The 12,974-nt window shown below is 33.9% G+C and overlaps 1 protein-coding gene across 1 annotated transcript; it reads left to right on the top strand.

The window, feature by feature from the left end:
• The first annotated feature begins 506 nt into the window (after nucleotides 1-506).
• LOC107048643 (alpha-tocopherol transfer protein-like) lies at nucleotides 507-12,197 on the top strand. The gene is made up of 6 exons (XM_015271929.1): nucleotides 507-1,171; nucleotides 5,526-5,617; nucleotides 6,455-6,697; nucleotides 9,378-9,572; nucleotides 11,124-11,295; nucleotides 11,606-12,197. The coding sequence occupies exons 1-6, from the start codon at nucleotides 958-960 to the stop codon at nucleotides 11,638-11,640; spliced, it is 951 nt and encodes a 316-aa protein (XP_015127415.1). The 5' UTR covers nucleotides 507-957; the 3' UTR covers nucleotides 11,641-12,197.
• The last annotated feature ends 777 nt before the right edge of the window (nucleotides 12,198-12,974 follow it).

Below are 12,974 nucleotides of genomic sequence, written 5' to 3'. Positions count from 1 at the left end.
TCTCGATTTTCAGGTCCATGCAGCACTGAAAAACCTTGAAAATTTTGAAAATTCTGGCAACAACTTCTCTGAATTCTCAATTTATTGAAAATTGAATTGCATGTGATGTTCAATTTTCCCGATGAGTTTAAAAATTCGAGCTTTCATTAAAAAATCAATGATTGTTCAACAGGAAACACCCGATTTTCTTGAATTTTCAAGAAGAACGAGAAATTTAGTGATCGTTTTCATTAGAAATTGAATTCAACCTCTCAACATTAAAAATTCAGATGACGCTGTGACTAAAATTTCAAAAAATTCCAACAGTGTTTACTCATATCCAGTGAATCCAAAGATTTAAATATATTTTTTAATGCGTTTTTATATGGATAGGCTTAAATGTTGGAGTTTATTCCGACTACTTTAAACCGTAGCCGTTACGGACACTTGAAGACTCCCACGGAAGTGGGGAAGGAGACTTTCCCGCGACCGGTTATTCGCTCTTGCAGTTCTCGGGCAGTACCCGCTGCCATCGCGTTCCCACTCGTCAGTCGGCTCCGCGGTGGTTCCCTCGCGCGAGGATTGCTACACCGATCTCTTCCGATTATTAACAGACGATCATGTTTATTTGATTCTCAGTTAATTGCTCGTGATTTTTGGAGGCAATCGATTGTCTGGTTGCCACTGAGGTTTTTGTTATTGTGCGGAGGCGCCTGAGGTTTCGAGAGTTCGCGACGCGACCGAGCGGTCGTCGACATCGGCAAATCCACCCGGATGTACTCGCGATAAAGCATTTATTGTTGTTCTTTTCATTCAATGTTGTTGTTCGAATCAAATAGTTTGTCAATCATTATTTATTCGCGGAGAGTTTGAGTTTGCGATCGATCTTCCTCCGATTGATCAACCGATTTTTCTGACTCTTCATCGATCGAATTCGATACCGATTTTCAATTGTTAGGTGAAGTATTGACAGGGAAGATGTATGCGAAGAAGAATATCGTGTCCTCGGGGTTCCGCGAGAGGATCCTCGAGAAATCGAAGAAAGTTCAGCCGCTGAAGATCGGCGCGGCGACTTTTCACATCGAGGCTCAGGAATTGACACCGGAGTTGTCCGCAAAAGCCAGGGACGAGTTGAGGGAAACCCCGGAGGTTGTCGAACAGGCACTTGCGGAGATGAGGGAGCTGCTCAAAGGTAATCATTTCGTGGTCATTTTACTGTTGTTTATTTGAATTGGAGGGTAATTCTAGGAAATGAGTCGGTGGATAGTGAAACCGTGAAACGTAACGTTCAGAGCAGAGCACGATGAGTCGATTATTCGTACACTTTTAGAAATTTTTCCCTGAAATCTTCGGTAAAAGTTTTGGAAATTTTGAATGAGTAACATTTCCACTGAAATTTCAAGGAATTTTTTCGTTGAAAATTCATAATTTCCGGGAGAAATTCGTTGAAAGGGTGAATTTCATTTCAAGTATTCCCGGGAAATTAATGAAGAGTTTGGAAAATTCAGAGAAATCTCACCTTCAATTCTAGATTTCACTGAATGCTCTGGGAATTTCTTTAAAAATTTCAGGAATTCCAAGAGAGTTAAAGGAATTTCAAGAAAATTCAAGGGAATTATTATTTTCTGGCAGTACATATTTATTTTTACTAGAAAATTCATGTGAATTGTGGAATTTGCGTCTTCCTAAAAATAAAAAAGGAACTTTACTTGGATTTTCAGAGAAACTTGAAATTCCTTAGACTTTTCCCCTTAAATTGAATCCAGGATTTTTTTCTGGAAAATTCAGTGAAGTTTTTTTAACAGTATATCTTGTGGAATATCTAATTGTCGAGACTTTTTTGTTGAGAATTACTCATTTACTGAAATTTTCTATGACAATTCCGCCTAAAGTGAGTTATTTTTCAGATGAATGCAAGAATATAAAATTGTGACATTGAGCATTGGGAAATAATAATTTTTATAATCTCCTCGAACGTTAAATTATTTCGGGAATAGGATGTTTTTAAAACAGTGACACGTTTTCAAAATTTTATTTGTTTTCGTCGTTATTAATTTAATTCTGACTGAGTTTGGACGCGTGCACACACCTGCCAATACAATGCGTTACTCCTGTGATGTAACCAGCCATGCTGTTCTTTCTCAATGAAGATATTTATAATAAAATTGAGATGAGACGGGTTTTTAAAACGGTTAGGAACCAGTTTTGTGGAGTGATCGCTGCCTTCACTAGTGCACGACCTTGTAGTCACATTTTGCGATAGATTACTTTTACTTTCATTCAGACCTTATAAAAAGTGTTGAATACCTTTGTTGACTTTTGTAATACTATTCTGTACGTTAGAAAACCATGAGAATTAATTGCCACACGTTTTAATTAGTAATGTACACAATCTCGTGTTTCGTTTTGGAGAAATTTTTGACTGCTTTTTAGAAGGCCTTGGTGGACTCTATTGTGAAGGTTTTAGAAATGTTATGATGCTGGTAGCAATGACGACATGTAACCGATGAATTGAGGATATCCAAGTATCGTTTACAGTTTGGTACAGACCACACTATAGATTTAACCATTTTCAATCATTAAATTTGTCAATTAAATTGGGTGAGAAAAATTTGAAACAAAATCATGAACATTCAGCGTCATTGAAATTACATTTTGCACAGAATTATTATTTTTTTCAACATTCCTTGTTTGTAAATAAATAATTGAAATTTTTTAAACTTTCGGAAACCTTATTTTTTTATGAATTAAATCAATTTCTGGTAAAATTCTGAATATGAATAAATTTGTTATCATTCCGAACATGATTTTTATGATGGAAAATTGGTTGTTTATAAATTATTTCATCAATCTTCCTCAAAAAAAGAAAATCTAATTTTTTTCGCATTTTTAAAATGTTTTTTAACGGTTCAATATCGAGATTTAAAGTCAGAACTGCAAAGTTTAAATAATAAATTAATTGCAAAGTGTCCGGAAAAGCATTTCACTGGAAGAAAAATAGCTAAAGTACTTGGATATCCTTAAGTTGGATAGTATGACACTGTGATGAAGAAAATCATTTTTTACGATCGTAAAAGTGAAGAAAGTGAAAAAATGAAATAGTTAATGACATACTCTGTTACGTATTGAGTAACTTTCCTTAGTGAACTTGGATAATTTATTATGTCGGAAGAATATATAAAGCATTGCATTTGCAGTCGAACCGACGGGGGAATTAAGTTTTTTTCTGTTCCAATTTTTCCGTTTCTGTCATGCAATTCAATGAATGCAAATTTTGTCAAGTCACTTTTTGCGCAGTTTTTTGCTATTTAATCATCGGTTTCCATTTGTTTTTCATGTTAAATAAGAAAATGAGAGGAGAATTCACCTTGAGGATACTCTATTATTTTTATTCAACAATTTTGTATATCAAACATAAATTCTCGTAAAAAAATTCAGGGAAAAACCTAAAGTCTATAATAGGAAATTGTTCAAAATAGAAATATTCAAAAGAAAATATTTATAGTAAAAAAACGACATATCTTGATCTTTCTATACAACTGATTCTGTTGAGATTCTTTCTATAGAAATTCTTGGGCGTGAATTCTCGTGTTTTTCTACTTGAAATTTTTAATATGGGAAAAAAGAAAAAACTTGTGACGAGAAGATTTCTCATACAAAAGAAATTAAATTGTCACTGAATTTAACACCTGCCGACAAATTTGAAAAAACAGTTCAGTTAATGCAAATTTTGCTAAGTTCCTTTTTGCGCCGGTTTTTGCTATTTAATCATCAGTTTCCATTTGTTATTCATGTCAAATGCGAAAATGAAAGAAGTCACCTTGAGAATACCCTGTTATTTTTATTGAACAATTTTGCATAACAATCATGAATTCTCGAAAAAAATTTCACGGAGAAACCTAATGCATTCGGTAAAAAATAGAAATGTTCAAAAGCAAATATTTATAGTAAAAACCAATAGATCTTGATCTTTCGAGGCAAATTATTCTGTTGAGATTGTTTCTATAGAAATTCCTGGACTTGAATTTTCTTGTTTTTCTGCTTGAAATTTTTAATGAAAAGAAAAAAGCAAAAAACTTGTGATTGAGAAGAATTCTCATGCAAGAGAAACTAAATTGTCATTGAATTTAACACCTGCCGACAAATTTGAAAACACAGTTCAGTGAATGCAAATTTTGCTAAGTCACTTCTTGCGCAGGTTTTTACTATTTAATTATCAGTTTCCATTTGTTATTCATGTCAAATACGAAAATGAGAGGAGAATTCACCTTGGGAATACTCTACGATTTTTATTCATCAAATTTGCATAACAAACATAAATTCTCATAAAAAAATTTCATGTAAAAACCTAATGTATTCAGTAAGAAATTCTCTTCGAGTTCTATATTAGAAAAAAATTCAAAATAAAAATGTTCAAAAGAAATTATTTATAGTAAAGACCACATATATACAATATGCAATATATTTATATTTTTTTGAGATTTTTTCTATAAAAATTCAGCGGCTTAAATTTCCATATTTATCTGCTTGAAATTTTTAATGAAAGAAAACAGAAAATTCGAGTCAAAAAATTTGTGATTGAGAGGAATTCCCACACAATAGAAATTCAATTGTCTCTGGATCTAGAACTTGATCATAAATTCGATGAGGTAGTGTTACGATCTCACAATTGAGAAAAACATTATTGTTCATTTACTTCGAAAAATGATTGAAATTGTTCCGAATAATTTGACGAAGACGGGAAAATTGAGAAAATAGAGTTTTTCTGGATTGTGATATTTGCAGTTTTTGTGTTGTTAATAGAATTTAATTATTGTTGATATTATTCAAGAGTATGGAGAAAGTTTTCAACAAACTCAAAACAAATAGAATGAGCCCCTAGGGAGAAAATTTGGTTATTCATTACAAAAGTTATGAATTAAAGAATTGCGTGGAAAGTTTCTCCCGAGCGATAAACGAGAGGTTTTCGCGTAAATACTGGTTTGATTTTGTGGCAAAAATGCGTATTTATTATTGAATAATTAATTATTTATTCATTAGGATCCTCAAGGAAACACTGCAGCTTCCGCTTGAGCCGCTAAATAAAATTTATGGAAAACATTTAAAATTACTGTAGAGCAATTAAAAAATTTCGTTACAGCAGTCAAGTGATTTCCTAGAAATACTGTCACTCACGTGCGTCGGCATGCCTACAAAAATGTTAATTCCCTCAATGCTGACTACCAATGTGAGCTACTCAATGTGGAGACAATCACGTCCGCAGACGGAGTGAATTAACACGTTGAACGTGACGAAAACCGAAAAAAATCCATTAAGCGTAAAAAGAAGACTCAGAGTAATGAGCGGAGTAATATTCTTTTGAATGAATGAAGCGAAGAAGATCCCATTTCCCCTCAGGAGTATTTTTCCCTCATCAGTGAAGCCTGAATATTCCTATATCTATGAATGAATTGACCATCATTAATAGTGAATGTTGTTTTACTGGAATACATTGACCATATGACGTTATTCCCGATGAATAAAGATAATGGCACTTGTGATTTCAGGTGAGCCCGACCTCAACGTACCTGATGACGATTATTTTTTCTGCAAGTTCTTGAGACCCGTCAAGTGGCATGTTAAACCAGCTTTTGAACTTGTAAGATATATCTCAGTAGTTGTTCGAGAGTATTGAAATGACAAATTTGATAAATTTCATACACGGAGACAAACGTTAGAGAAATTTCTTTCTCTCAGTGTTAGCACAAAATTCAGTAGCGATGCGGTAAAACGGTTAAAGTCGACTTCACTTTCAGCTGAGTTTTCGGAGAATATCTCAGAATCTAAGGGAGATAGCGAAATTCTCATAACAACCTTTTTTGTAGAGAAAATTAAGAACTATAAAAAAGGTTTTACCACAAATTTTGCTATTTGCCTTAGATACCGAGAAATTTATTGAAAACTGACCAATAGTCAAAATCGACTTGACCCGTTTTACCGCTTCGCTATTGAATTATTCACCAGGAGATTTCACGATTCTAGAAATTGACAAGAGAATATTAGTAGTCTCCCCTTACGCGAAATAAAGTTGGGCGAAAATATTTATGCACTGATAGAAAGGCTTAGTTATTATATTATTGTTCGAATGGATTTGGTTGGGGACGAGGGTCTATTCGGTCTCACCAAATGTTCATTCGTTAATAGTTAATAAATGCACATTCGAGCCTTTTTGGACTCGATTTTCACTCTTCAAGTGAACCATTCGTTAACTATTAACGAATATTCATTTGGTCATAGTCAACTCTACCATTCCTTAATAGTTAACGAATCGCGTTTGGAATAAATGAATCGGTCTATCAGTGTGGAACATGCAAATCCGTTGCGCAGATATTCGCAAAATAAACAAATCCATTCGTCCTAAATTGATCTTCCCTCTTGAGCTCCCACCACTCCACCACTATTAAATCAACTAAAATTTTCCTCAAACATGAAACAGATGAAACGATTCTATCGTTACAAAGTCACTCATCCCCGCATCTGCAACAACTTGATTCCAAGTAGCGATCGAGCTATATTCGAATCTGGTGTAGTGACTCCATTGCCAGTGCGTGCAGACGGCTGCAGAGTTATCCTAATCGAGAGTGGGAAGCGATGGAAGCCGAAAGAAATAGCCCTCGAGCAAATTTTCAGGGGTGTCATGATGTTCCTGGCTGCAGCATTAAACGAGCCAATGACACAGGTAAAGAAATGAATTTAAAAAGAGGAAAAACAGAAAATGAAAAAGTTGGCTGCGTTGTTGGTCGCTCGCTCCTATTGCGGATGGGTTGAAGTAGATGTGGCCCATTATGGATCAGACCAGTAACTTCCCGAAAAATTACCTTGTCTTCATGCATTAGAATTAGATTTTTCTGTGCAACTTATTCTATTGAGATATTTTCCATTCAATTTCCTCTTCTCAAATTTTCCAAATTTTTTTATTTGATTTTCTTAATGAAAAAAAACAGAAAAATAGAATGAAAAAACTAATAATAATGAAAAAAATTGAACTATATTGAAAAATCTTTGGAAAGTTTCAAATTTCAAAAATTCTTGTTCGAATTACTCCGAGGTCGCTGAGAAGATTTTGCTGGAATTTCACTCCAGTCTTAAACATATGTGGGCGTCCACATGAAAAGGGAACACTTTGACGGTATTGGAGTTATGTATATTCCGATAATCTTGATCAGATTTCTCACATTTTGAGCCCAACATCAACCCGATAGAATGAAAACTGACGTCAGTATAGACGATCAAAAAAACAATTTAACATTGGTTTAAATGGGAGATGTGGAGAGAAAAACGTGAATATCTCGGAAACTAGATGCGACAAAGTGGGCCCTTTTCACGTGGACGTACACATATAGTTGCATCAATTATAATGACAAGAAATTACTATCCTCGTTTCGCTGGGAGGAATCATCAAATATGTAAAAAAATGTCATCTTTTGACGCTTTTTTACAAGTTTTATTGCAAAATCTAAAGAATCGCTGAGGCCATGTTGTTCAGATTCTGATCAGTTCTAAGTTAACATGAAAATACATCGATTGTGTGACAAAAACATTCGACTGGGGTGTTGGTTGCTCGCTCCCATTGCGGGTGAGTTGAAGTAGATGTGGTCCATTATGGATCAGACCAGTAACTTCCCGAAAAATTACCTTGTCTTCATGCATTAGAATTAGATTTTTCTGTGCAACTTATTCTATTGAGATATTTTCCATTCAATTTCCTCTTCTCAAATTTTCCAAATTTTTTTATTTGATTTTCTTAATGAAAAAAAACAGAAAAATAGAATGAAAAAACTAATAATAATGAAAAAAATTGAACTATATTGAAAAATCTTTGGAAAGTTTCAAATTTCAAAAATTCTTGTTCGAATTACTCCGAGGTCGCTGAGAAGATTTTGCTGGAATTTCACTCCAGTCTTAAACATATGTGGGCGTCCACATGAAAAGGGAACACTTTGACGGTATTGGAGTTATGTATATTCCGATAATCTTGATCAGATTTCTCACATTTTGAGCCCAAAATCAACCCGATAGAATGAAAACTGACGTCAGTATAGACGATCAAAAAAACAATTTAACATTGGTTTAAATGGGAGATGTGGAGAGAAAAACGTGAATATCTCGGAAACTAGATGCGACAAAGTGGGCCCTTTTCACGTGGACGTACACATATAGTTGCATCAATTATAATGACAAGAAATTACTATCCTCGTTTCGCTGGGAGGAATCATCAAATATGTAAAAAAATGTCATCTTTCGACGCTTTTTTACAAGTTTTATTGCAAAATCTAAAGAATCGCTGAGGCCATGTTGTTCAGATTCTGATCAGTTCTAAGTTAACATGAAAATACATCGATTGTGTGACAAAAACATTCGACTGGGGTGTTGGTCGCTCGCTCCCATTGCAGGTGAGTTGAAGTAGATGTGGCCCATTATTGATCAGACCAGCAACTTCCCGAAAAATTACCTTGTCTTCATGCATTAGAATTAGATTTTTCTGTGCAACTTATTCTATTGAGATATTTTCCATTCAATCCCCTCTTCTCAAATTTTCCAAATTTTTTAATTTGATTTTCTTAATGAAAAAAAAAACAGAAAAATAGAATGAAAAAACTAATAATAATGAAAAAAATTGAACTATATTGAAAAATCTTTGGAAAGTCTCAAATTTCAAAAATTCTTGTTCGAATGACTCCGAAACCGCTAAGACGATTTTGCTGGATTTTCACTTCAATCTTAATCATATAAAGTTGCACCAATTATGACGACGAGAAATCAATCTCATCGTTTCTCTGAGAGGAATCATCAAATTTGTGAAAAAATGTCATTTTTCAACGTTTTTTCACAAGTTTTATTGCAAAATCTAAAGGACCGCTGAGGCGATGTTGTTCAGAATCTGATCAGTTCATGAACTTACATGAAAACTCATCGATTGCGGGAAAAGAAATTAAATAGCATCTTTTGATCGAGAGAAATCGTGGCACAAAATTTTAGTCACTTACACACACACACACACATACACACACACACATTCACACCTACAAATCGGTCTCTAAAAAGTGTCGAGAGTTTCTAGAGATCATGAAACGTGCAGAAATCATGAAATTTCCACAATCGAATTTCGGGGTCATTCCAATAACTTCCCCCTTTGGGATCGAGAAGTTAATAATTCATAATAAAAATAGCAACATTGTTTTTCTCGACTCTTATGGAACTCGTCAAGCAAAAACACGGAGCAAGATATTTATCTGGAAAATCTTCTCATTATAAATTATAATTCCTCGTCATTGATTTTTTATCGTGAAAAAGTGCGAGAAAAACGATTGATCGGACAGCATTGCTACAGATGGAATAAGTTATTTTTTTTTAATTAGGTCTGCGGAGTTCAGGTAATTCTTGACATGGATGGACTGTCCCTGAGTCACGTGACGTACTTCACCCCGAGTTTTGCAAGTGCAGTGCTTGAGTGGGTCCAGAAATGTTTGCCTGTTCGTCTCAAGGGCGTTCATATTATAAATCAGCCTTATATTTTTAATATGGTGTTTGCGATATTCAAACCCTTTTTGCACGTAAGTCGGGATTATTCAAATTAAAATTAATGATGAGAGAGGGAGGGTAAATGAGTTGACAAATGGATTCGAAAAATTCACTGATTGAAGAAAAAATGCACTTAAATAAGTCTTGTTTACTGGAAAAAAATCGCATATTAAAGAATCTCAAACATTTCATGCTGAATATGAATGAAGATGGTTCCAAATGGAGAATTTTTGTTGCAAAAATCGTAAAGAAATTAATTTGAGAACCCAATGGTCCTTGATTTACGAATTCAACCCATTAATTTAACGACTCTGGATTTAAGGAATTTTTTCACTGAAAATCAGTTTTTGAGTCTGACTACTAAGGATTTTTCTACTGAAATTGAATAACCAGTTTCTTAAATTTAACAGTTTGGTGGTGGCAACGAGACACTTTTTTTCTCCATGAACAATTTAGTAATCATTTTCAGTTGAGTGATGTTAATGAAATGTGGAATTATTCTAAGAGAATTCCCTTGAAAAATCAGAAAACAAGTTTCAGTTCTCAGTCATTTTTTAAAATGAAATTGGCTCAAATTAAAATACATTTTCTGTCATTTTAAGGCAAGTTGAAAATTCAGAACCTTGGGATTCTTGAAATAACAACCTTGTGCTTCTTAAATTTACATAAATTCCAGAATTGAATGCCATCAACGATTTTTAATTTGACAACCCAATGATTCTTACTTTAAGAATTTAAAAATTCTTAATTCAAGAACCCAACGGTCCTAGACAACGGTTAAGGACTTTCCTCACTGAAAATCAGTATTTTTGTGTCTGACCGTTAATGATTTTTCTACTGAAATTAAATAACTGGCATCGTAAATTCAGGGCTATCGTGCTGGAAACTAGAAAGTTCTTTTCTCTGTGAAAAATTAGCTAATCATTTTTATTCAGTTGATGTGAATGAAATTTTCGCAGACTCTAAGAGAATTTCCTCTAAAAGTCAGACAAAATTTTAGTTCTCAGTGATTTTTAATGAAATGCAGTACCAAATTTACTCAAAGCCATATTTTCTCTTATTTTAAGGCAAGTTCAGTCCTGAAATTGAGATCCCAACAATTCTCATATTAAGAACTCGACGATTCTTAATTCAATAACCTAACGATTTCGGTTTCAAGGATTCACTGAAAATCAGCACGTTTTCTGGTCTGACTTTCAGTGCTTTTTCCACTGAAATTAAATAACCCGTTTTTTAAATTCAGTACCTTGGTGCTGGAAACTGCCAAATTTTTTCTCTGTGATTTAACAATCATCTGGGAACTCTCCTATTCTTCAGGAATTGTTCAATTCCTCTAGAATCTTCCACAGAATTTCAATCTTTTTAAAACAACTCATCTAAAATTCTGTCTCTGTTGGGTTCATTCTTCACCTGTTGACAATAAATAAATGAAATAAATGAAATAAATGAAATAAATGAAATAAATGAAATGAATGAAATAAATGAAATAAATGAAATAAATGAAATAAACAAAAACATGGAATAAAAATATTTAAACAGAAAAACAATATAATAATCAGTGAAGATCGTTTCTCTTTTCGCAGGAAAAATTACGTAAGAGGGTGCACTTCCACGGCACCAACAGACCCGCTCTATTATCACACATAGAGGCGAAGGCATTGCCTCGCAGATACGGCGGAGATCTTGACATACCAGCTGATCCTATCGGCGAACCACTGTTCAAATATCTCACTCTGTGGGAGGACGAGTTTGTAGGTAATTACAAAATCCACGAGACATTTTCAATACTCGTTGTCGAATTTCAAGTTCGAGTGAGAATGGCAAGTTGATTAATTTAATTAAAGCACTTCGATAATTATTCTATTATCCCCGACCTCAACGATTTTAAGAATAAATGTCGAACCATCGTTTTAGGAAGGAATTTTCTCACCTGCGAAAGGGGTCCCTGACAGTTTCCTCTTTTAGACTCAAGCGTTACTGAGATAATTAATTAATCATTTGCACACTCAATTAATCCCGTTAACGCGAACTCGTTTCCTTAATTAATTTAATTTCATTATTACAGACGAAGACCGCATTGGCTACACCACGAAAAAATAGGACAATTGATGACGGTCGAGGGATTGCGGCCCAAGTGGCTGCTCTCAATTGACAGTTACCAAAAAATTGTAACTGTCGATCTTCAAATTTCTATTTAATTTCTTATTTTTATACTGCGAAAGAAATCAATCTGGCTGGAGTCCAAATCAGGCCAAGGACGGTGATTTATAGCCATTCAAAGCTCTATTTTCGTTATTTCCTGTTCCGTATCCACTGTAAATTATGTATTAAAACCGAATGAACCGGAACAGCCAGTTTTACATGGAGATTTTTGAAGAACGTCTAAAAACTTTGGTAGAAAACCTGGTTGAATCAACTTTGGGAATCTGAAATTCTAGTGAATTCAACTTTTGTCAAAGTGAACTTCTGTCAAATAAAGCTCTCCGGTTATCTCGTTTATTGTAAGAATATGGGTAAAACGTTGTGTTTGCTATCAGAGTGTTATTATTTTTTTTGTTGTGGTTCCTTGCGACAGGAATGATCGATATTTTTTATTTTCGATATGGAGTCATGTGTACTCTGAGAATAAATCAGAATAAAAATTAATGAACGGATTATATTGATCACATTCCGCATTTTTTAAGGATACCCAAGTACTTCGTTCAAGTTAGCAACTTATTTTTAAGCGATTTCAGTTTTGCCGAAAATCTTGCCATATTTTTTCGGATTTTTCATTGTTGAATCCACTTTTTCGGACATTTCTTCAATGAATTGGGAAGAGTGGGGAAAAATAAAACAGCCAGAAAACAACTATCTGACGCAACTCAAGGAAAAAAAATTTTTTATCAACTTTTGTTTATTACCTTCTTTTATTATTGGGAGTACTGATGAGAATAATAATTTTTTATTAATCTCATAATTCAATGGATTATCATTCAATTGATTACATTAGGGCGATTACACTTTTCTTTTTTCATTCGATTGAAATTCAGCATCACATTTTCCTTTTTGCCGCTCTGGGTCTCCCCCTGGGACTTGCTTTGGATTTTAGATTTTACTATTTCACTTTCTTTTCAATTAGTCCATTGACAAAATCTTCTCCCGTCAAAACTTCTCAATATTTTTCCATTCTACTGAACGGAAAATTATTCTCATCACTCCTTCCAATTATAAAAAAAGTTGATAAACAAAAGTGGATAAAAAAATTTTTGATAAAACCAAATTTTTCGCTTGAATTCCAGTCAAACAGTCAAAACAGTCAAACAGTCATTTTTCGACCGTTTCATTTTGCCCCACTCTCCCTTCCTGTGAACAATATTTTATTCAATTTCTATTACTACTAGAAATATAAATAGCCGTTAACGATTGGATGCAGGGAATGATTGTATTAAGTT

This window comes from Diachasma alloeum, unplaced genomic scaffold (genome assembly GCF_001412515.2).
Source record: "Diachasma alloeum isolate Michigan unplaced genomic scaffold, Dall2.0 Dall_scaffold_00195, whole genome shotgun sequence".
NCBI classification, from domain to species: domain Eukaryota; kingdom Metazoa; phylum Arthropoda; class Insecta; order Hymenoptera; family Braconidae; genus Diachasma; species Diachasma alloeum.
This window is presented reverse-complemented; position numbering and strand designations above follow the sequence as displayed.

Bases quoted from the DNA above. Each gene is read 5' to 3' on its own strand.
- LOC107048643 (XM_015271929.1), top strand. From the start codon at position 958: ATGTATGCGAAGAAGAATATCGTGTCCTCGGGGTTCCGCGAGAGGATC. The intron at 5,618-6,454 runs GTAAGATATATC...AACATGAAACAG, and splicing joins TTAAACCAGCTTTTGAACTT to ATGAAACGATTCTATCGTTA. The intron at 11,296-11,605 runs GTAATTACAAAA...TCATTATTACAG, and splicing joins GTGGGAGGACGAGTTTGTAG to ACGAAGACCGCATTGGCTAC.